This window comes from Columba livia, chromosome 2, assembly GCF_036013475.1.
Source record: "Columba livia isolate bColLiv1 breed racing homer chromosome 2, bColLiv1.pat.W.v2, whole genome shotgun sequence".
Lineage (NCBI taxonomy): Eukaryota > Metazoa > Chordata > Aves > Columbiformes > Columbidae > Columba > Columba livia.
In genome coordinates this window covers 97408056-97434461 of record NC_088603.1, presented here as the reverse complement: position 1 = coordinate 97434461, position 26406 = coordinate 97408056, and the positions used below count along the sequence as shown (strand labels likewise).

General features: G+C 37.4%; 1 protein-coding gene across 2 annotated transcripts in view; it reads right to left on the bottom strand.

The window, feature by feature from the left end:
- The window catches only part of GABBR2 (gamma-aminobutyric acid type B receptor subunit 2), a 490476-nt gene that overhangs the window by 357821 nt on the left and 106249 nt on the right, over nucleotides 1–26406 (bottom strand). For both annotated transcript variants that reach the window (XM_065052923.1, XM_065052922.1), the window contains one exon: nucleotides 24644–24781. In XM_065052923.1, coding sequence (XP_064908995.1) covers nucleotides 24644–24781 — 138 coding nt within the window. The remainder of the gene's footprint in view (nucleotides 1–24643; nucleotides 24782–26406) is intronic.

Here is a 26406-nt window from a genome sequence, read left to right as displayed (position 1 = left end):
GTACTTACTGAATACTACTGGGTTCACTTATATGCCTAAAAGTTCAGCATGTAGTTAATTTATTTGCTGAATCAGGAACTTATGTAACTAGTTTATTTTTATCAGATGCATATCAAAGAGTATTCTATTAGAGACATTTATGAATTTGAAGGCTGACAGCCTGGCTTCTCAGATTTAAAAATTTCCAGACTTCATGGTTTATTTATAGAAAAATTACAATGACAGGCATATCCTTTGTTTGATTAAAAGGAATGAATTAGGTAATAGAATAATACTTGTTTAAATTTTGTGACAATACACTGTGCTAAAATGAGAGATTCATTTTTCTTTTTAGCTTGTACATTGGCTTCTCTGATAGAGGCAATATTTTGTAATGGCTAGAGAACTGCGAGGCAAACAGCAAGTGAATAAAAATGAGTTCTGTTTCCTGATTGCTAGTGTCTTTCTGTGTAATTTTCAATAAATGCAAACACCATGCCTCAATTTACTCATTTAAAAAAAAAAAAAAAAAAGAAACAGTGGAATTAATTTTAGGCATCACCATTTGCCCAAATGTGACTGAATGTCAAAAGATCAAGTCATGAAATTGAGGTTTAGTATTCACAATACAGAACATGGATAGTTAAATCTTGGACCTAATTATAACACTTTTTTTGTTGCATATCAGCAAAGCTGCCAACTTAGACTACCAGTTCATTAACACACTGTTTCACAGGCAGCATATGCCTGGGTGATATGGTCAAATGGGGACCTGCTGTGTGTTTTGGGTCTATTTGCCTAAGGACAAGGGGCTTCATTGATCCAGCCAATTCTTTGTGGGGTTGTTCCCCAAACATTGAAGACACTAGTTTTCAACAAGCTTCACACATCCTCAACCAGGTGGGAGAAGGGAGCACTTATCGTGTTCCCGCAATGGCAGAAAGGCTGAAACACTTGTGTAAATCAACTTGTGGTTTTACCTCACAGATTCAAAGAAGAATTCAGAGTGGAAGGGACCCCTGAGATCATCCAAGTCAACTCCCCACTTGAAGCAGAATCTTCTAGATGAAGAACCCCTTGACTGCGTACAGTCAAAATTTTGAGCACTGCCATGGAGAAAGACTCAAAACCCTATCTGGGAACCTGTTCCAGTCTCTGATCATTCTCATGGTGAAAAAATAAAATAAATTTCTTTATATCTGTGTTCCAACTTATATCCATTGCCTCTTGTCCTATTATTGTGCATCCCAGGCTGCAAAGCCTGGCTCCACCTCCACACTACCCATTAGGTTTTTCTAATTTTATCATTCAGAGAAAAAAAAGAGCTTTAGTTAGTAGCAGCTGCAATAGGAACCACTTTCTGAGACACAACTGATTTTAAAAAATTCTAAATAACCATGTTATAGCTCTCTAAAAGTGACAGCAACTGTGAGGTAACAGGTATGCTACTCCAGGGTTTCTTCATTTCAACTTACAGCCATGGCTTGGTAAAAAAGTTCTCTCCATCTTTGGCAAACTCAGTATAACTATACTGTATAGGAAGAAGAAAAAAAAGTACCTCTCCTTTCCCTGTTATTCCCCTGTAATTGGAAAGAACTGAAAACAAAGTGATGTTTTAAATTGTGGTTCCCTCCCTTTTACAAGATTTTGAAAATATATGTCACTTTTACTGAACTATTTTCCCAAGGGCAGCAAAGTTTCAGTTTGGAAGCACCTATGCATTAAAAGATTTTTCAGTGGCAAGCAGCTCCTTGACAGACAAAGGCACAAAGACGAATGACTGGAGACTGAAGCTAAGCAAAGCCTGACTGGAAATATTTTAAGAGTGAATGCAATTAATCAATGGAACACCTCACTTAAGGGTATGCCAGATTCTCTGTAGAACATTTTAAATCAAAAATGAATGTGTTTTATAAAGATACAGTCTAGCTTAGCCATAAATTACTAGTCTGTACAAAGATGTATGCTAGATGAAAAATTTTGGCCTGAGTTTTAATTGGATGTCAAGCTAAATATTGTATTTGCTTCTTCTAACCTGGAGATTTTTGGACTCTGCAAATAAATTACTTCCAACTTCTACAAAACAGGAGTTTCAATAAAAGTTTGGAAAGATCAGTGTAAGAGTGTGGAAGGCCCTGGATACAGGATGGGATAAGCTCTGTGTCATAACTGCAACCCATATGGTCTCACGTCCCAGCCTGGTGAATATTCAGGATTCTGGCTGCAAGATGACTTTTCGGTTTTCTAAAGATGCAGAAGGAAAAGAACAGAGACGCTCAAGAGCTGTTCAGGAGCAATATTTACCAGGCACAGATGACAGCAGAAGGCATCATCCTTTCCTCCTCAGTAGTTTCTGCTGTTTCTCCCACAGAAAGGGGACAAGGATCTGTTGCGTGCTTGCAGTTCTGTCAGGCTGTGAGAACATCAGTGAGTGGTGGTAAGAAGAGCTGATTTGCCTACCACAGCAGTTGGTGCAGAGGACTCTGTGTCCACTACATCATACAGATTAGCTCTAAACTGGTCCTGTGGGTAAGCACCAGTTTCTGGAGGAAGAAGAGTTAGTTGTGTTCCTGGAGCACATGTGGCTCTTGGCTCTTCCTTGTGGGAATTAGGCCATGCATTCGAACACCACCCCTTGGTAAGAACGAAGGCATGGTAAGTGGGGACAAAAGTAGGATTCATTTCAAAACCACACTCCAGATCTGAACTAAAATGTTAATGTAAGTTTTGCCTTACAGTGCTAGCCAGCTGGGCCCAGATGCAGCTGAAAAGCACAAGGACAGAATCACAGAATGTTAGGGATTGGAAGGGACCTCAAAAGATCATCTAATCCAATCCTGCTGCCGGAGCAGGAACACCTAGATGAGGTTACACAGGAAGGCGGCCAGGCAGGTCTTGAATGTCTCCAGAGAAGGAGACTCCACAGCCTCCCTGGGCAGCCTGTTCCAGTGCTCTGTCGCCCTTACTGAGAAGAAGTTTCTTCTCAAATTTAAGTGGAACCTCCCGTGTTACAGTTTGTACCCATTACCCCTTGTCCTATCATTGGTTGTCACCGAGAAGAGCCTGACTCCATCCTTGTGACACTCACCCTTTACATATTTATAAACATTAATGAGGTCACCCCTCAGTCTCCTCCAAGGTAAAGAGACCCAGCTCCCTCAGCCTTTCCTCATAAGGGAGATGCTCCACTCCCTTAATCATCTTTGTTGCCCTATGCTGGACCCTCTCCAGCAGTTCCCTGTCCTTCTTGAACTGAGGGGCCCAGAACTGAACACAATATTCCAGGTGTGGTCTCACCAGGGCAGAGTAGAGAGGCAGGAGAACCTCTCTCGACCAACTAACCACCCCCCTTCTAATACACCCCAGGATGCCATTGGCCTTCCTGGCCACAAGGGCACAGTGCTGGCTCATGGTCATCCTGCTGTCCACCAGGACCCCCACGTCCCTTTCCCCTACGCTGCTCTCTAATAGGTCATTCCCCAACTTATACTGAAACCTGGGACAAGGAGGGTACTTCCATATCTTCATAGCTGCAAAAGAATCTGTTGCATCTCTGATGTCTTGGGGCACAGTCACCAAGTTTTCCTCACAATACAAAAGCTAGAAAATTACTAATGACTAAAACAGAGGTGGGTTTTTTTTAATGTGATTTAAGAAACTGATGTTCAACATTTAATAAGATTATTTCTCTTTTAATTTAAGGCAAAATAAAAAATAAATTTATTTATGTAATTCCTTCCTCTGCCTGCAAACTACTGTGATTTGTAATGTTACTTCCTTCCTATCTTTCCCCAGAAAAGACATTCACATGAACATGTTTTTCCAGTTGAAAATGTAAAATATTCTGTTTCCTCAAAAGGTCAAATATTGTATCATTACTGAAAGACATTTGTGTGCCTCTAGACTGTCCTCAAAAATCAGGACAGAATCATTAACTTTTTTCATTGTGGATTTTTGACCAAACACATTCTCACAAATTATTAAAAAATCCAAGCAGAGAACTTAGTCATGCTTTTTTTTTTTTCAATTACTTAATCTTGTTTACAATGAACTGTTAATATCCACTACAATTTCACTTCATGTATTATAATTTCCAGATGAATAATTTCCTTCTAATACTTTTTCCTTGATTTAAGACAATAGGTAGATTTCTCTCTTATCTAAGGATGGTTTTCTGATTTTTTTAAAGTCACTTTCCATGCTCTCATACTACAAATGATAACACTTCAGTTTTCCTGTAAAAAATTCTGTGCTCAGTTGACTTATAAATAAGGCTGGACTGAATAAGTGTGAGGCTTTAGAATGACCACATATGCATGACATGCCAAAGCACCACCCTGAATTGCATTTTCTAAGCAGAGGCTTAGAAAAACATTTGCTCTTGACTTGCTATTAAGATAGAATAAAATGAAAGCTTCAGTAAGTTGTTCTGTTAAAGATTCCTTCTGTTAAAAAATGTATACCTTATTTCTAGCCTTATTTTGTCTAGCTTCCACTTTGAATTATTCTTGATCTTCTTCTTTGTAGTCTGAAGTGGTTATCAAGAGTTTTTATACAGTTTGGCAGACAAAATTTCACCATCATCTGTCTGGGGGTCTGAACAGAATTCTTGAAATTTCTCCCTAAAAGGAGATCTTTTTACTGCATTTTAGCTATTTGCATAGCTGTTCTCTGAAAACTTTGGAATTTGTTGATATCTTCTGATATGAGCACCAGAACTGGATACAGAATTTCTTCTACAAACTTCCCTGTTTATCTGCCTATCCATCCAAGAACGCTGTTTTGTTGAGTAAAGCATCACACTGTGATGACCGGCTAATCATCTACCAAGATTATAGTTCTTTTCAGGAGCACTGCTTTCCAGAAGAGATGAGTATGATCCAGAAGACAGGATTATGAAATGTATTAAGTCATGCTGTTCTCTCACTAATCAAGATCACTATGTGCTATTGACTTGTTTTCATTACTTATCATTCCCTAACCTTTGCAAGGCAAATGCCTTATGAGAGATTATTTGGAAACTAACTCAAGTTATTAAAAAAAATAATTTTTTTCTTAAGAGAAATTACAATTTCATCAAAGCAAGACATGTTTGGCAGGAGGTAATTTTTCATAAATCTATATAGGTCATTTTTCTTTTCCCTCTGTCTGCTCCTTATTAGTCAAAACCTGTATCATGTGTTCCATTTTGTAGGACTCACTTCAGCCTATAGCAATTCAAACCATCCTTTACAGCCTTTTAACTTACTAATGCAGTGTTAGCTTCTTTTGACATTCTTCAGTGGTCCAAAATATGAAAATTTATCACAAACAGCCACAAGGTTCCTTGACCAATTTTTCAGAAAACTTAAATACAAAATTGTTTAGAACAACTTGTTTTAAAATATCTAACCACCATCCTCACAAGTTACTGCAGAAAAGCTTACAGTATTTGTTTCATCTTCTGTTTCCCCGAAACAGACACAGAAAATACAAGAACATTAAGTCGACACTTGGACTGTTTATACATTGTTACTCACAATACTATTTCTTCCTAACCATGAGCTAGTATTGTTAGATTTCCTTTGGTTCCCAATATACTTAAACATGTCTTATTGCTATGCTCCTTTCTCTGACCATCCTAGAATCGCAGAATAATTGGTGGGGAGGAACCTCCAGAGGCAGCTTGGAACAAATCTCTACCCAGAGCAGTGTTAATCGCATCAGATTGCCCATGACCTTGTTACGTTCCAAATTTTCCTACCTTCTGATTTTCACCAACTGTTATCACTTTTTCCTTTTTAATTTTGTTTTCATTATATGTCAGACAGTGACCTAGTTAGCTTTTCATTTGTTTATTTTTTATAGTAAGGAAAGCCTGTAGATATATGGATATGGAGTAATATTATTAAACAATTCGCAGTTATAAACTATGTTAATTTAAACATAAATCTCTGTGTTCAATATCCCTTTTTTGTTGTTGTTGTTCAAGAACTTGAAATTTCTATCATATTTCATCTAGACAGAAGTCCTCCGTCATACATCTTCATTTTCCCTTGTATATATCATAACTACATCCTGAGTTCATCATCTTGTTTTCTAGTGTGACCTGATGGTCTTCTGCAAATATCAGGAAATAACTTTATATTGATTACTTGCTTCATATTTCTCTAATGTGACAGTAATCCCTTAAATATTCATTTTCTTTCAAGAGGTCACTGACACAGCAAAAAGAAATGCTATTTTTGAGTGCTCCCTCTTGACTTTTACCCACTTGATCTTTCTTAAAGAGGCTGTGACTTGAATTTAACACTCCAATTATGTCAATCTTTCCAACAGGATTTGGTAATACATAAGGTTGAACTTATTTTTATAGATGAGCAATTATAGTTCTTCTCATTTGAAACTCAAGTACAACCAAGTAAAGAAAGTCTTGACCACTGATATTTTGACCAACTGTGCAAAACATCATCATTTTGCTTTAAATAGGTACTCTTCCTCTCTTCCCTGTATTCTTTTTCACTTTCAGTGCAGTGATCTTTGACCATCTTAGTCAACGTATCTCCCCCTGACTTTCCATTCCTGTTTTAGTGAAGAGGAAGCCACATAATTTATTCAGTCTCTGCTCAGGACAAAAGGCAGCCACTGTTTCATTACACTGTTTCTGTACACTTCTGCCTGCTCTCTTCTTTGGCTTGTGGGCTTAAAAAGAATTTTGAAAGATCTTTTAAATTTTACTGTTTGTCATATTTTTGAATGTCAGTGATTGGCCATTTGGTAACTAACAGAGGTTCAAGAACTTTGCTTTCAGAAGAATAGCTTTAGCACTTTAGTAACCACCAAAAGTCATTACGGCAATAGATGTTGTAAGATTTGTTTATCTGATTATAAACGCCACTATTGCCATTTTTGGAAAAGTGCTTATTATCAGCTGGGAAGCAGTATGTTTTCAGTACTGTGCAGTTTCTGGAAAGCAGTTTTTCTTGTTTGAGGATAATTTTAAGCCTACATAAGCTCACATTACACGCTGCACACATTTTAATATTAATGTCTACCTGCCACAGAGAGTTTGCTGAAATCCATTTACTTTGACAACTTTTCGGTCTTCTTGTCAGTATACTCATCAAGAACTTGACCTTCCACATCCAGCCACAGAAGGCCATGTGCGTATCGAGAAATAATCATATGCAACTGAGACAAACAAATGCTTTCCGTATGCACCAAAAGCAGATCATAAAATAAGCAACCCTAAATGCCTACTTTAATTTCACACTTATTCGCAGTGTAAATTCCTAGTTTGAATACTTGATAGGAGTTGTACTTAACTGCTGGGAAAGCGCTCTCATTTCCAAGGTCCAAGTTTTAGAAGTGACTTCACAACAGATACTTTGCTTTCTTGAAAGCCATTGCTGTCGTAGGAGTTCTCTGCTGGAACTAGTTCAGGAGTTATCTAGAAAATGGCACTGGATTAAAGGTTTCATGGATCTGATGGCAGCTCAAACAAACAAACAAAAAAAAAAGTGATGCATGATTTATTATAGAAATTAAAATTATTTACTGCAGAAAAGCTCTGTATATGAACTGACATTATCCCTACTTTAGAGTTTATTCCACTCTTCCCAATACAATCACTATAAAAATCATTACCCCTCTACAAAAATAAATATATATAAATCATAGCACTATGATAAAATAAATTAGTTATCTGTGTATGAAAACCAAACAAACAGATCACCTCGCAACGACTCTGCTCTCATCTAGAAATACATGAACCCAGAACTAAAAGTTTTGATGCTCTGGCAGTTGCCAATAATGCCTACATTTTCCAAATTATAATGTGTGAAAGATAAACCCTCTTCAGTGTTCTAAACAGGAACTGCTATGGCTCAGCAATTTCAAAATCACAGGATCACAGAACAACAGTGGAGCTCAGGAGATCAAATAGTCCAGCATCCTGCTCAAAGGAGGGTCAAACCAATGTTATTTGTGTTATGAAGATCTTTGTTTTCCAGGAATACTTATTTGAGCATGGAGTATTATTCAATTCAACTCAGAGGTTATAGATCCCTCTTTCATTATTATTGCTTTTAAAATCTGAAGGGGGATTTGGGAAAAAAAAAAACAAACAAACAGTAACAACAAATGCATACTGAATCAAACAGGATTAAAATCAAATCTGCTCATAGTTTTTAGTTGATAAGGGAATCTGTAGTGATGTCAGCCTATCAATGTAATTTCGTTCACCTTACTGCAATTTTTTTAGTCTACTGTACAAAAATAAATATGAAGAACAGGGGCCACATTCACAGAGTCACAGAACAGCTGAGGTAGAAAGGCACTTTGGCACATTGTCTAACCCAACCTCCCTGTTCAAGGTAAGGTCTGCTCAAGCAGGTTGCTCAAGGCTCTGTCCAGTCAAGTTTGAGAATATCTCCAGCGATGGACTTTCCACACTTTTTCTAGTTTTGGTCACTCCTACAATGCCATGGAATTTCCCGCATTTCGGTCTGTGCCCATGTCCTCCTGTCCTTTGACTAGGCACCACTGAAGATGATCTAGCTCTGTCTTTCTTCACTCATCCCCATCAGGGATTTATACACGTTGACATGATCCCCCAATCCTCTCCTCCAGCATAAACAATCTCAGCTCTCTCAGCCTCTCTTCACATGGCAGACACCCCAATTAATTCATTGTCTTTGTGGGCCTCCATTGGACTCTTACCAACATGTCCATGTCTCTCTTGTACCAAGGAGCCCAGATCTGGACACATCAACACACCAGTCCAGATGTGCTCTCACCAGGGCTGTGAAGAGGGGAAGGATGAACTTCCTCAGCCTCTTGGTTACAGTCTGACTTATGCAGTCAGGCCCAGGAAACTGAACATCTCCAAGGACAGAGAATGCACACCACCCCTGGGAAACTTGTTCCAATGTCTGACCACTCAAATGTCAAAAATTTTTCTTCCCCATCTACTCAGAAGTTCCATTATTCCAACTTTAAAGTACCCAGACTAGAAAAAACATTTATGCTAAAACTAGAGAATACATCTAAACCAGGATCTCATTTGTGGACTGCCAAGATAGCTCTAATTTTTATGGTTTTAGATATTACAAGTCTATTTGTAAAGAAAAAATAAACTTAGGGTCAAATAGACATAAGACATCAGTATATAATGTTTGTAACCTCTAACTACAATACTAAGGTATTTCTCCCTGAAGGAAGAACCTTTTGATAACTGTTTCATGCAAAAGTTATCAAGAAATTACTACCTCATCCAAGAGAAAGCTATATAGACTAATAAAAACACAAATTAGAAATACTGGCAGATCAGTATTCAATTTTGCTCAATTTCATCAAATTATACTCGTATTAATAAAAACTTCATTCTTCTGTTCTGCATGTCCCATCATACTTTTACAGTGCAGAATTTTATAGTTTTCATGCTCAATGAAAAATAGACATACTACCATGGGAAAAAAATCTGGAGGTTCATAAATATTTATTTATACATAATTAAAGTAGTACATAGAATTTAGGAATCAACATACAGAGACAAGTATCTTGAAAATATGGAGATACTTAGTCTCTGAATGTGCTTGAAGAAAGCTTAGAAAATGCTAAAAAGGTTTTGAAATATTAGAGCTTGTATTTCCAGAACCAAAAAGAGCTAGAAGATTATCATTTTTTGTACATGTACTTTCATATATGATGTCATGACTCCCTTAGCTGCAACTTGTGGCACATAATGATCTATAGGTTAAGGTGCTGAAGAATCACTACAGTGATTGTGGAAAACGCTTGCTCTGAATTTCGAAAAATTTAGTGTAATCAGTACCTAAGCTATATAATATTCTTCCTCTTTGAATACATTTTGAAAGTTATGCACTAGATTCCAGAAAAACTAAAGATTTCCCATACTTAATTAAAAAAAAGTTCCAGTCACTTGTTCCTGTAAAACAGATAATTTGAGTGTCCTATTCTGAAATGACTCCAAAGAATTTACAATATTTTACATGGATTTAAGTTCATATATGCAAAATGTCATATCCTACATTTAATAAAACTAAGAGCTAATAAGATCAGTCATATACTCTTTAAGTTACATCTTCAGGAGAATAGGGGATGGATTGTTACTCTATACATTCCTGGAATCTTTGAAAATGAGCCCCAAGCTATAACCAATAAAACAGCTATTTTTTGGTCTTATCCTTACCATGTGCTTATATTGTACAACATAACTGTATGTAGCATAGTGAATATGAATTCAGTTATAGAAGAAATTAAGTATCCCAGTACCTGCAAGTTAAATACTGCAGAATACAAGTTGTGGGAGCTGGGTCCCAGAAGAGGACCTTAAACTCTGTGCACATTTCACCTCCTTGTAACATGAACTGGAAATAATGGTGGTGCACAAACTCAGCTGAAAACAAGCCATTTACTAAGCACGGCATATCAGGCTGACGAGGATGCCAAGGGTAACGGTGAATGCCTCATCCCTCTCTCTGCAAAGACCGGGAACATCAGTTAAGGCAGAAGATCCCTAGATACATCCCTGCAGACCACCGGCTGAAGGTGAGCGCTGATACCTGTTCTGCCAAAGCTGCTGGCTACAGTTCATTATTTTCATCTAGACACACTGCCTGCCAGAGCGTAGGAGCACTCATATTTTACAGGCAGTACAACACTGTAAGTCCTGTTCAAGAGAAAGGAAGCGTATCTGGGGTACCACCCTCAACTTGAGGCCCTGTAGCTGTCTTTATCATCATCGTAAGCTCAGGGTGCCAGTCACCCTGTGCAGTCTTCTTCAGCCTCACGTCAGTGGTGCCCCACTGCACACTAAAGTATTTAAAAGGTTAATGTGACCAGAAAAACAGAGCATATGAGGGACAGTGACCCCCATAACCTACTGGTTATGGCACTCAGATGTGATTTTTACTGTCTTATGGGAGGACTGTACACCTTCAAATCTCTGGGCAAGTGTTCTGAGTTTATTATTTTAACAGTCATAAGCACCAGCATCTTCTTTAATGCCTCATCTGCGGGAAACATCTTAAAGAAAAACAGTATATTTTGTTAAAGCCTACTTCTGCTGCTAAGTGACAGCAACTCACATTGACTAGAGCAGTTCCAGACAGGATGCACAAAAGCAAATTCATACATATCCTGCCTGGGAACCATGTGAGACAAAAAGGGAGCTGCCTTGTACATTTAGGCTTTCCAAAAATCTGGCAGAATCTCCACTTAGGGGATTGTTTTTTCAGTCAGTGTGCTGGTCTTCAATGTATAATATTGGTTTAAAACCTCAGTAGAGGCATACAACTTCCCCTGTGCTGAGCCCATAAAGTTGTTATAAAAACTTTGAAGAGATTTCTCCAGATGACTGTTAGATTGCAGAACAGGAAAAAAAGATTTGGGTAATAACTTTTCATTTTGTTCATTATAGCCACTTCTACAGCAGCCAATTGTGATGTTAAAATTAGAACTGTAGTTTTATATATGGCGATTAACCACAGCGAGCAGTTGCAGTGTGATGGAAGACCAGATATGGTTTCAGAAATACCTGGCAGACACACTCTAAGAACATCCATGCTTTTTCAGAGCAATGAAGCACAAAATCGGGCTCTTAAGCTCACTGTGCAGCACACAGGGAGAGTGAGGTGCCTCAGGATGGGACTCAAAGGCAACAGTCACACTGGGCATGGAGGCGCTTAGAGCTTGAGTAGTAAGCCATTCTGGGCAGAGAAGTGCATCTGAACTCCCACCCTCCACAGGGCTTAGGCAGCAGACTTTGTAACTCCGTGTTCTTGGGGACCTAGGCATGCTTTGATAATGTCTACATTTCATTCTTTCCCACTCTTACGCTTTCAAGTAAACTTGAAAGTGGGTATGCTTATTATTCCATGTAAATATTGGTTAGAGCACCCCAAGAGAAGTGAAAACACATCCCTCTCTTCAGTGACACAGGTACTTAGACAGAGAATAGTTATATCAGTAATCACCAAATGAGAAGCTGAGACAGTACCACTTCCAATCCATAAATATTAATTTCACTAGGGTAAGCACTGAGTTAGGATCATCTGAGACAGTTCGCTGTAGCTTTGATGTTTTGTGGCAAGACAGAATTGCCTCTCTCAAATGCCAAAAAGCAAAGATGGCAAAAAAAAAAAAAAAACCAAAAAAAACAGAAATCCTGATAATGATGACAGTAATCATGATGAAAAGTGACATTTGTTTGATCTTTTTTCTGATTTCTTGAATGGTGACTGTAGAAATGGCAGTCTAAAATACTGGCAAGCTCACAAGTACCATCAGCTGGGACTGGAGCCCTCCTGAGAGAACCAAGCAAGCCACGGAGGCCTTTGTGGTTGGCTACTGAGAAGACAGGCAGAATAGGACATTTGCAATCCGAAGCAGTGCAGGATCAAGGGCAAAGTCTAATGAAAAGTTTATGAGGTGAACACTGGGACTGGGCCTCAAGGCATCCTCATACAGTGAGGTTACCGAAACTCATTCCATACATGGACAAATCTGCAGCTCTGTGGAATTAATGTGATCCATATTTCATTATTCACTTACGGAGCTGAGGCAATAACATTATGCTTGAGGGTGAGGTTTGCTTTTTTGGGACCATATATGTTATAAATTCAGCTTTTGGGGAACACATTCAGGTAGGGTTAACATAATCTGTGGACAAGCAGCTCAGACTTCCAAAGCAGCACTCTCAACCCACATATTCTCAGTAAATATGAATCATTGGATTTACTTCAGTGTCCCCTCCCCTTTACAGTTATGCTAGCAAAGTCATACTCCATGTGAATTCATTTGTGACTGGAGACACAAGCTGTCTTTTCAAGGCGATTATAATACTAAAATATAATAATCTGTCTGCCGAACAGTGGAATATTGGGCAACAACATTTAAAGTTTTATTTTCCTGGTTCACATAACCAGTTACAGCACTGAACTAAGCACGAAACTGCACCCTGTTGGTTCATCTGCAGTAATAAATGTGGACTTCTGGACATAAAAATAAACGCCTACTGTTCAAATGAGCAGTCTGCAAGCCATGACTAATTGGCAACTTGTTGCCTTTACATCCTCCTAGCACTGCTTGTGGCAATGGGAAATTGAGAAGTTAAAAATGAGGTTAACAGAAAGACCAAACTACAGAATTACTTGTACAAATATTATTACTCAGTTTTGTTGTCTTTCTGTTCTAACAATTTAAATTTTAAAAAAGAAAAAAAAAAAACACAACCAATTAAAAAACAACAAACACACCCACAAAAAACCCACAAATACCAAAATCTTCCTTTAAGGCAACGTATGTAGCAGAATCATAAATCTCTTATTGTGGTCTAGCCATTGGATGGTGAATAGGAAACAAGTCAAGCCAGTGCAAGCGCATTTGTTATAAGGAAGGATTTGTGTTATAATTAAAGATATGCCTCATGCAACCTTGAGTACAGTCTATACATAAGGTGACCCTATGATAATTATAGCCACAAAAACAGCAGCTTGAGGTCTTGATCGATAAGGGTGGATGTGTCAGGTAATGAAACTCAGGGCCCCATAGTTGCACCTTTCTGACCTTTCCTCCAAAAAAAGCAAATAAATGAAACAATTGTCTGCATTCTTCTCTTTCTTTCCAAGTTAAAACCAGCATAAAGACAGGAGCTCATCACATTGTTGGAAAGTCTCCCAAGAGCAAGGGCAGAATCACATTAGTCACTAGAGTTTTCACGCTGGCAATTCAAAGAGCTCATTATCAACATTACTATTAACATCATTAAGCATTATCACATTTGGCAACTGTAACATTACTGAATTTTAATAGTAAAGACATAAGGACTTGAAAAGATTCCATGAAATTTGCTAGGTAGAAATTGTTTCTTAAACTTCTGTCTCTATAGCCAAATTTGTTCCAGACTGGCCTGATTACAGTTTCTAATCTCTAATTATGACCTCCTGTATCAATATCCACAAATAACATGCAGGAACTTTATATAAGAGTGAACTGTTGGTTCTGATCCTTCCTTCTCTTTCAGATTTGCAAATTCAAATTTTTTAAACTACTCATAAGCAAGCAGAATAATGCAAAACAGGTGAAAGGCAAAAAGAACTGGACAGCAAAAATTCACAGAAAAAAAATTTCAAAGCAGGTTGCTTATGTAGCATCCCACCTATGCATGTCAGCCACACTTCTGAATGTAAATTAATCCCAATGCAATATAAGAATATATATAAAATGTATGTATGTGTGTGTACATATATATGTAGGTACACACCTGAGAGAATCAGCACCTTAGTTTTCATCCTTTTTGTTATTATTTGATTCTCATTTTGTTAATAAGAGAGAAACATAATACTGATCTTCTCTATTGTTTGCTCAGTCAATCTTTTCTCAGTAGCATTCAGAGCCTTCAAAAAAGAATCAATAAATATCTGCTTACCTAAACAAATCTTTGGGTTGATTGTTTCAATTAACAGGAGACATTAGTAAAATAATCTCTTTAGCATGAGTATGTCTTTACAACAAAAACCCCACATTATTCTCACTGGTGCAAGTCTATCCTAGAACTGATCTCTTCCTTGCAGCTACAGATATTCTTAAACAGAATAACGGATCCAGCTTGAGAGTTTGTTTGCAAAGCATTCAGCTTTTGATATATAAGTGTAGACTATTTCAAATTGAGACTGTCATCACTTTTGTAAAAGCTCCTATTTTCAAAAGGGTTATGACAAAGAACTTGCTCTGTTTTAAAGAACAAATTAAATCTTTTTTTATGTCAACATGGCAACATTTAATAATGTAAACAGAATTGTAGCTCCCAAGCACTTCATGTGATACTTTAGACTGCTGAACTTGAGATCACTCACTTGCCAATCACATATTTTATTGTTCCCTCATCTGAATATTGAAGGATTTGAAGAAACCTTTTACAAGCTGTGCTACTAATCTTTTTACTTACAGGAATAAAAACAACATAATGAATCCACATGCTGATACATATTGTGCCTTCATGGCAGCTTAATTGTAAATGACCATAGAAGTTTCCTAGCTTAGCGTGGTAACATAAGACAAACAAATCTCATAGTGGTTATATTGCCAAACCTGCCATAGTTTATCAATCAGCTTGTGACAGCCTGTCTATCAGATAGCAAAGTCTAATGGAATTATGCAAAATAACGAAAGAGGAGGTCTACACTTCACTGGGGCAATGCTTTCCTTTACTCTGAGAATTACAAGCAGAATGTGTCACAGCTTAACACAGAGGTCAGAAATTTCAAGCTACTCATCTCCTCAAAACGAATGAAACCAAAGAAAGACAAGAAATCAAAGTAAGTCCGGATTTGCAACTCCAGTAAGGGATTACAACACAAGATTCTGAAAGACCAGAAAGGTGCAATTCTGGAACTATTTCTCAGTAACAAAAATAAGTTTAGACTCAGTAACTTAAGCTTTCTATAGCTATAAGTCTTGAATGTGATGAGAAGTAAAAGGAAATGCCTTATTACAAGTCTATGCTTAAGAGCTGTGCAATATGTTCCTGTTCTCAGTCTAATCCTAGGATGAAACCTTCTTACTCCAAACACATATTGTTTCAGCAGCACTTTTGTATACATTCATTTGGGCTTTTCCAACAGAACCTGGAGGCTCTTCCGCTACAGTGATCATATTTACTTTTTCTGACACTGAGATTCTGTTTTTGCTATCTGTGGTAACTAAGACTAAAGAAAATAAATGGGTTTCCATAAGTTCAATTATAACATTACTATCTCTTGTTTTATAGGCCTTATTTTTCCCCAGTTGTGTTAAAACTCAACTGATGCCTCAAGACCTATAAGTCTCCAGGAACTGCTCTAGAGGTATGGAGTACTGTGAATATCAAGAATTAAGATGGATGCTGTACTGGTCGTAACACTAGACAAATCCCATTCCAAGAACACTACAGTGCACTTGAGAATCAGGCCCTTAGAAAAGCTCCTATTATATGAGGACTTGTACTTCAGCGCTTACTTTTCTATAAACATATCAGCAAAGTATTACATCTTCAATGGAGCATAATTAAGCCTTTTCCGGTTTTGAAGGCTGCTGAATATTTTATTTCAATTTTAAGATTATGTAAAGGTACTTTCTTTTTGCAACTGGGTGGTTTATGAGTTTCTTCTTCAATCTTTGCCCAGGAGTTGCTTTTGCTGAATTTGTATGCATTATGCTGTCACTCAAAACAAGTAATTAGGTAACTGCTGCCACAACAGCATGCAGGGGAAAGCAGGTTAATTTACCACATGAGAAAGCTTTCTTTGTTCTGTTTTAGGACAGTAACAGGAAGAAAAACGTCAAAGGAAGAGAGAATGAAATGAAAAAGCAGATTTAAGATTGCGGGAACTATAGTATGAAGCGATACATTTTATCAAAGCAATTTTGCCTTAACTTGATGTATTTACCTCCTTACTGTGGCCACATTTTTATGTTACAAGGACAGCAACAGCTATGGCAGAGAGTGCTTTTAACTTCATAGAGGGCCACTCAATCCAGGCTGGTCAAAGAGAGTGGAGATAAAACTATCCTTGGGCTTTGCAAGGCAGCTGTTAAGAAACAGACCAGCAAGCTGGTCTTGCAGAACACACTCAATGGTGCCTTTCAGAAAGAAAAAAATAAAAAATTAAGCAGTCACTCTAACAAACAGCATACCAAAATAACCAACTCCAGCTTTCCAGAAATTACAGGTATGGTAAAAATAGCCAGAAGGACCATATTTGGGGCAGTAATGGTGAAAGAAGCTTGAAACCCACTTTCTAGAATATTTCAAATATCTCAATATTCACAGAAATACAATACCACAATCTGAACGTTTTTGAGTAAATTAATAATGATTGCCAGGAACCAACCAAAAAGTGAAAAAGTTATCATATTTTCAGTGAAGTGAGACAGTTTTCAATCAATATAACCTTTAAAGCAGAAAAATCATGTGTAGATGGGCAACAAATTAGTATCTCTTTTCCCTGAGCTAGCTTTCAAATAAGAAACATTAAACCAAGATTTGTATAAAGTCATGCACTGGGAAAAACGCAAAAGGGACCTCAAAATTCAGTGCTGCAATTGCCAAAAAACTTCAATAATGCTCCCACCTAACAATAGGAGATTTCAAGCCAGGTTTGTGGGTCCCAGAGTAATAAAAGCAACGGGATTAAAGAACCCAAGGGTGATTCTTTGGGCTGGCAGAACTTCAGGTAGAATCAAAGAGTCTCATTAATGGAGTGTTGGTGCCACACAGTTATATCCCCACACATTGTATGACCATACAGGAAATGGACATCAGACAAGGTACTAGAAAACATGCTATGAAAAAGATCTCAAATCTGAAAAAGAAGTCAGTGAAAAAGAAGTCAGTCCTCCCTATTCAGCCTAGTGAAGATGCCAAATCACAAGTCATTTCCCAAAGAAGCAAACATCAATCTTCGTATCGTATCAGGAAAGGGAGGAGGAGAGAAGGAAGAGATGGCAACCAAAGCTACCGATCTGCTTTTCCTAAACACCTCCATAAAAAGCAGCAGCAAATAGAATTAAACCAGCTTGAGGGGACATGAAGGGATATCTTTTGTAGCAGTGAAGGAATTTGCAACAATAGCTGCAGGGTGCAATATTGAGACATTTTGGTAACTGAGTAAGATTCTACCTGGCACATCTATCCCAGCTGAGGGCCTGTGAAAGCCATAGAATAAAAGACTTCAGCCTTCTTTTACAGAAAATACAAAAAAAAAAACCCCAAAACACAAACAAGAAATGAGACAGAATACTTAGATAAAAATTACACAAGGGAAAACAAAACAAAGCACACACATCCATTACTTATTCTGATAATAAATTAAGCTGGGGTATTGTAAACACCTTGTTTGGAAAAACACCAATGCTTGTCACCAAACACTATGGGGATGGGTTGTTGGTTGCTCTCTGTTTGCTTGTTTGTTTTATGTATTTTATTTTTCTTCAAGACTGTTCAGATTCAAGGAAGGAGTATATGGAGGAGAGGGAATGTCTGATTTGTTCAGAATTAAATGTGTTTGCCCAAACCTAAAGTACACTACATAGCAAAGTGACACCCTTGCCTTTCAAGTCTGGGTCTGTTCCTTAGACCATCACTCATTCATTCCATATCATTGATCCAACACTAAACAGAAATGAATGAATAATTATGGGAAAAGAGCTACGAACAAAAATAACAAAAAAGATTATTTTTTTTTCTGTCAGAACATGCAGTCATAGTTAGAATAAATATACAGGTTCAGACTTTAACAGCTTTCACCTAACTCAAAAGCCATATTAAAATACTTTTATTCACCCTTTCTATAATGAACTGAATGTGCTGATGTTAGATCAAAGGGAAAAAAGTAGAGTGTATACTGTAGTTTGTTGTTTTTTCCAACAGTAGAAATGCAAGACAAATGAGATGAAAAAGAACAGTTAATCATATTTAAATAAAGTGAACGCTGGAGAAAAGCCAATTTCAAAGTGAGGGAAAGCCAGGTTAAGCCAACTCATCTCCCTATAAACCTATTTCATACATTTAAGCAGAAGACAGAAAAAAAGAAAAGGAAGGCTCTACTAAATCTTGCAGCCCATTTGGAATACAGGATATGCATTTCTTACCATACCTTAGCCTGGAAATTTTCTGAAGTTTCAGTTTAATCTTTGTCGACCAAATTTCTACTGTTAATGACTATGTAATGCTAATGTCTTCTCTGGGATACAACTGAAATAATGCACTGGGAATCAGGGCCAGTGGTTTTATCACTATGAAAGAACACTCGCCACTAAATTTATTCTTCTGCTCTAGACTAGTCTCCCCTATGCACTGCAACATTCATTTCTCTAAGTCTAAGGGTGAACATACAACTAACTTCCCAAATCTAAGTCTGCTCTATATCATGCATGTTCACATCCACCCACACCCAGAGAGACACAGTCTAATTAGGAGGAATGGTGCTGCTGATCTCTTTCAACTCCCCTTGTGTCTTCTTTCTCAGCAGCAACCACAGAGCTTCAGGAGGGCCAAATCAATAACAGCAGAGCTCCTGCTGGCAGCTTCTATCAAGGGGATGACTGGCAGAACTAAAAGGTCTGTCTCCCTCCAAATTCACCAGAGCTTCTCTCAGGAGGAGAAACTTCACATGAAATTATGCATGAAGGTCAGGCCTGCTGTGTTTCCTTCCCGTTCAGGAGCTCCCAAACATTCCTACGGTGAGGCAAGCAAAACTTCCTTATGTGCTCAGCTAAGTCCGGAAAGCAAGACAGGAACATCATCAGGTTTGCACCTTATATAATAAGACTTTAAGAGGTGTTTCCCTTCACACACTTTGAGTACAGAAAATCTACCAAAATCCCTCCAATCCCAGGAGATAAAACAGGAAGGCAAAGGAGGAAAAAAAAAAAAAAAAAAAAAAAAAAAAAAAGGAAAGAAAAAAGAGGATTATGATAGTGAGTTGTGGGCCAAGAAGCTGAAGACTCTAGTTTTGTGGTGCATTGGGTCATCCCAGTGGGAAGAAGGCCTGCTCAAGTGGGACCACCTGCATCTTACAGATACAAGTAGCTAATCTTCTTAGTCAAAGACTAGTTTAAATGCCATTTTCATTGCTCAAGCTAATAATACATGGAAATTGTGCAGTGAAGGCAAAAGTAGCACAAACTCACTGTGCTGGAACAAACATGATAAAGAACATTTTAAAATTAAATAAATAAATAAATACATAAATAAACAACCAACCAAACAAACGACCATGCCAGGCCTCCAGGTAACGACCATGAAGATTTAGAAAATCCAGATATTACCAAGAGGAAATTTCATTCAGTGGCCAGGATAGAAACCTCTCTGATGACTTGCATTATTGAAGTGTTAGAAAATACCATTCAAAATCTGCATAGAGTTAAATTCTGTATTAAAAAGTATTTTGATGAGTAAAAGAGCCAGCTAATAAAGCCTGGTTTCCTACAGATACATGTGGCTTAAGCTTCTAAACACACAAACCAGCTCCTATTTCACATCCTTCTGGGCCTCACCTCTCCTCTGTATTTTCTCAGCTTTGTTTCTCTCTTTTTTAACTCTCTTCTCAACACTATCAGTCTCTTTCCCATAAGCTGCAGCTGGACAGGGAGCACCGCACATCATGGCTGGCTCCAAGTTATCTTTGTGCTCACGCTGTAGCCTCCCTGCTGTTCATGTGGATCCCTCCCCTCAGCAGTTCAGTTTCACAGATATGTATAGAAGCTAATAAACTTTGGGAAATCCTTTGTTAAAGTTTGGTTGCAATTGGGTAGTGGTCAAAAATTGTTAGGAGGAACTGACCATGAAATCGTATCAGCCTTGTTTCAGTAGAAAACCAAGGACAAGGAACATCATTAATTTTCTTAAACACTGTCAGTCTTTCTGCTAGTTCAGAGATGGGATCTTGAATGCCTGTGGATCTCTGGGATAATAATAAAAGTCTCAGGGTAGGCCCTTTAATTCTCAGTTATATTGAGCCTGAGAACTAAAGGAGTTTTCCCGTTCTAACATGTGAACTTGCCCTATATCAATATGGGAGACTTATACTTGCTGGAAGTTGGGCCTATAAAATGAGTAATACATCATGATTACGGCACCTAGAATTTTCCTAGTAAATTTTCCAGCATGAGATGCTGAATCCAGAACAAGGTTTTTCTCTCTTTTGAATGTTGTTACAACCTAAATCACTTGTATCAGTTACCAGCCTAGAAGCCAGCAGTTAAGACTAGATTACATTAAATATGTAGAAACAGAGGATATTCTAAGCAAAAGGTAATATTTATGGGTTTTTTTCTGGCAGAGTCTTATTTCCAGTGATAAAGGAAATTGGAAAAGAAGCAGGAAATGAAAACATCACAACAAAAGAGAACGGCAAGTCTCCAAAATGAAGAGTCTCCCAAATTAAGAGAGCTGGCCAGTTTGATAAAAAAACCTCACCCTGGTTAAATGTTAGTGTCAATATAGCAATCAGGAAAAGCGAGAGATGAAAATGGAAAATAGGAGAAACAGCAATCTATACAAATTAGACACTTATGTCACTGAAAGAAATTCACATGGAGAGGTAAAAAATTGATGGATATCCTGGAATAGAAGACTGAATTGCAAACTATCTCCACTGTTTTGCACTACGTGGATACTAACAGGAAAGCTTCAGTGTATGAAACAAAAATGTGTAACTGGCCTGTTACAAGACATTGTAGATACTGTTAATGATTCTTCATTCTGCTCAATGGCCTTGAAAACATATGGAAATGGAACAAGGCTAAGACAAATCCTGATGTATTTGACATTGACATATTTGTATTTGACTTATTGGGTAACTGCCCGATATTAGACCTTCATGCCTGTATGACCTAATGTCAGATGCACAGAATATTATTGGCACTTTTTAACCAATACCAGAGGTCCAAACTGATTCCACACCATCAACTGGACATCAAAGCTGCATGTGCAGCCTCCAGCCCATGCTCAGACTGTCACTCAACAAAGGTCTGCTGGCACACAGAAATTACTTACAGGGAAGCTTTTCATTTGAGAAGCTAAGGAATGGGGGTCTCTATCTGTCCTACTAAGAACGTGCATTCAGCAAACAGTTGGCAGGTTGTCACCTACCATCCCTCAGTGAAAGTCCTTAAGGATGACTTCAGTGTTTGCAGGCTAAAGCAGCTTGCTCTTTCCACAGATAGAAAATGCTCCATTAAAAAATCATTAATTTTGTTACAGTAATAGATAATTAAATCAGCCAGCAGTTGAAGGCAGACAGTTTAGAACAGAATCTCCCGTTCTGCTGCTGATCGTAAGAAAATTTATGAAGGTGGGGGAAGAAAAGTAGCCTCTGTTTATATTTGGTACAGATATAAACCAAGTCACCTTCAGAGTGAGACTCTTCTCAAGCTCTGATAGTCTCCCCTATTTCACATTGTTACAGGCCACCAGTGAACTGAATTAACCAGTGAAGTAAAAAATGCAGTGTCATTATCAACAGTGTACAGTAAGAGGAGTAGAGACTGAAGCTGTCCTGCAAAAATGTATTTCCTTTTTTATTTTTTTCATTCCCCTCTCATCACTGCTGTAACATTGTCTGAGTAGCAAATGCAATGTGATTATTTCCAGCACATTTCTACTCTTTGCCTTTTACTTTGTTGCATGTTTTTGGAGTCTTTTTACTGCAGAGAATGAGGAAGAGGCAGAAAAGAAAAATTACCCCAAAGAGAGGAAAAGTAGTCACACAGAAGCCTTGAATTCAGGGTTAAAAGCCTTTCAGGAAAGTTTTGCAGGCAATCTCATCTCATATCATACTTGCTAACAAAAGTAATTTTTCAGTTTTATATTCTGTGAATCTCTTCTTCCCTATTCCTCCCAGTACTATGAGTATCATCCTGCATTTCTCTTGTGTGGAAGACAGTCATCACTTTGCTCAACCACATGACACCTGTGTAAATCAAATCAAATATTCCTGCTAAGGTTAAGAGCTCAGTTTTTTTGACTGCCTGCATAGGAGAAAAACTGATAAAGTCAGACATCAAATGCATATCCTCTATTAAATAATACGTCAGGTTAGTTTTTGTCTATATGCTTTTTTTTTTCTTCTTGATTGCAACATAAAATACATGAATTTGTGACTGTGAAGTTAAGTAACTACATGACTTTGCTGTGATTACCCAAGGTGAAGTTTCAAATTTTGAGGGAGGACAGTCTTGTCTTTTATTGGTCTGAACGTTATTGCTCCATTTCCAAGAACTACAGATTTCTATTTCTTCTATTCAAGCTATGCTTTTAATCAAAGATGCTTATGACAGTCAATCTAGAGGAGTGGAAGGATTTGTACTCCATTTCCCTGCTATCTTATGCATGCTATGTGTGCTGATTTGTAGATGCACATATTGCTGTCACCATAGGACATAACACTTTCACAAACTGTATTTAGGCTGTTTCCTCCTATATCATCTAATAAGTCTCACCACACTTCCCAGCCATGCCATCATTTGTGTTCTTTCATCATTCAGTCAATCAATTTATAAAAAAACCGACACAAAGTGGAGTTATGCCATGTGAGGATTTATCTAGTGCCTGCAGGATACTAAGCCCAAGCAGCAGAGAATCCCTTGATGTACTGATATCATTAATAATGTTTAAGACTTAGTCACAGCTGTAGTGGTTAAATACAAAGAAATAGATGCTGTCTGGTAGCAATGCTTCATATCATTATATAAGTTAACACATATATTGACAAATTCAGGCATTTAAAAGCAAACAGAGGCTTTCTACTTGCCCTTCCTTATTGACTGAGCAACTGCATTAGCAAATTGATTTTCAGACCTTAGCAGCCAGAACGTGACTGCAAATGAAAAGTATTTAGCACAATGAAATCCAACTCCTTAAAACATCCTATATCATCTCAAAATTCCACGTGACAAATTCCAAAAAACACAGAGCCCCAGACACATATTTTATTACAGGCCATGGACTAGGCCATTTTCAAAGGAGAGCATTAAGCTAGTAGTTTCAAGTTTTCTGTTGTTTTATCCATTCTGCCCCAGAGATACACTATTATTTTGTTTCCATAGTAGAACTGATGTTTTTCATATCAGAAAAAATCCTGAAGCATAAGAAAAAAAACTATCTGGTATGACAAGCATTGCAAACACAGTTAACAAGCTACTTTAATTATCCTCCTAAGATTTTCCCATTTGTACTCCAATCATCATCTTCTTCACAAACTTAATTATGCCTCATTTGTTCGTTCTGCACTAATCTCAGTGAGTATTCCAGGTGGAAAAAAGGAGTCTGTTTGTAACTGAAACCTCAGGTAATTGTTATATTTTATTGTTTTATTATTTTGCTATAGAAAGTTTTGTTTATTTTAATAAAAATTATACAAGCTTATCTTTAGGCAATATGAATATTGAGTAAGAAGCCAGGGCATTTCCACATATGAAAAGCAAAACTGGCTGCCTACCATGCATGAACAGCCATCAATCAAAAGATCATCACTGGCCAAATGATTGAAGAAATGAAGAAAATCATGCTGTTATCATCTGCATTTTAAAGATTAGTATTAATAAATTCTGATTCCTCAGTAGAGGGAACCTTTCCACAAACTTGACCTTTGAGAAAGTCAGAAAGAACAGCTGGGAATAAACGTGCTTTGTGAGTCAAATACTGAGATACATACCCAGTTACTACTTACGATCCATACACTTCCAACACTTTTAAAGTAAATAGGAATTAATTCATTATGACTGAGTAAAGATCCCAGTGTATCACAATTTAAGGCCTGTCGAGTTGTTTCCTCTAACTTTGGATAATTCCTAGATTTGCTCAGCTACCATTACTGAACTTCATTTCATTTAGGTTGTGTTTTAAGATACATTAAATTAATTTTATTTAATTAATCTACTGAGACACACAACTTCTGCCCCATACTCACAAGCCTGAAAATTTAGTACTATGTATAAGTAGCTGTTTTTCTTTACACATAACTTCACTGATCCTCATAACTGAGATATAGTTATTACACAAAATATTAAGCTTGAAAAGCATCAAATACTAGGTTTCTAAATTAAAAACACAAAACGAAACAAATAAACAGAGATACAAGATAGTCAGCACTTGAATACATTCCACTCCATGCCTTACCTGAACCAAATTCCATCCCTTTAGAGATTCAGCAATGATAGAAGTAACTGTTGCACATACACCACCAAAAACCATCAGATGATTAGGTCCATATTTTATTGCATCATAGAAGGCTTTGAGTCCTTTTGCATTGTCACACTGGGGAAAAAAAAAAAAAAAAAAAAGGCAATGTTCAACATCACAAATAACATAATTAACTAAGAAATAAACTACTGAGCAGGAAAAAAAAAAATCAGGGGTTGCACTGATGTAAAAATTGTACAATAAATAACATCTTAAGAATCAAACATTAAAAATTGGAGCATTCAGTTCTGGACCTGTAATGTGCTGTAGTCAAAGAACAGAAAAGCCTTTCCTTCTTACATTACTCAAAACCTCTTATTTCTTCCTTCCAAGCCACAGCTGCACCATCTGAATTTTGATACCACCATTTGACAAATAATAAAAAAGCCCCAACAAAAAAGGTTGACTGAAACCTCTTCCTCATTCAGAACTACTGTTTCCTAAAGCAAAATTCAGAATGTAAGACCAGAGGTCAGCAGGACTTCCATAGCTGGAGGAAAGATTTACACTACTCATGGTCTCTGTAAAGAAAAGCTCTGTCTCTAATGAAGACTGCCAAGTAACCTCTCCTTAAGGTCCAACTTCAGTATTCTGTTCAAAAGCATAAAGTAGAGAGCCTGTTATTTAGAAGAACAACACATAGTCTTCAAAAAAATATCAAAATAATACTCCTTTAAATTGTTATGAATTTGTTGGTCTGCTCTCATAGCCCACCCTGCTTTGAGCAGAAGACTTGGCTAAATGACCTTCTGAGGTGCCTTCCTGCCTGACCTATTCTGGGCTTCTCTGATAATTAGTTTGACCATTATTTCAGGTGTAAAGAATTTTACCATAAACCAAGACCAGGACTGAAAACTAAGAAACAAAGAGTGATGCTAGTCAGTATGTCAAAAGATTATTAATAACATGCCTTGAATAGAGTAGCATCAATCATTTATAACTTACGTAGTCATGGTTTAATTCCTGATCTTGCAGCAGAGTATCAATAAAACATATACCTGAAGTTAAGAATTTGATTCCAAACTGTACTGGAAGAGTACCAACAGGCTATAATGGTGGCTCCCACTGCTCCAGCAGCAGCCACTTTTTTCCTCTCTTTTCAAAATGAAATTTTCTGCCCTCTTTTGCCTCCTCTACAAAGTCCCCCTCAAATATAGTCTTTATAAGAACTTTAATACACCTGCCTCCAACATTTCTTTGTGATGATTCAATAAAACAGTTCATTTACTATCAGCATCCAAGTAGTAATTGTATTGCATTCTGCTGAGAGAATAAAGATTTTGACTAAGAAGTTTGCAAGCTTATATTAATCTTCTTACTGAATTAATATGCTAAAAGAAAATCTATTCTATTTGCATTCTATCTGCAAGAATAGAATTATCACTCCCACTTCTTCGAATGGATACAGATTTTTACCGCATAGACTTTTAAAAATTACAGAATATAGCACCAAAACCAAAACAAAACAAACAAAAAACCAAAACAAACCAAACCAAAACAAAAACACAAACACCCACCAAAAAAACCCACAACAAAACAACCCACACAGAGTATTCAGTATGGCAGAGGCTCCCTTTGTGGAGGAATTAAGACTGTGATTACCAGAACAAGCAACATCCTCCAGTCCTATTCCTCCACTTCCCTAGTGAAAGATCAGTTTATTCCAAGCAGAATTAGAAGGCTCAGTTACTTTTACTTTT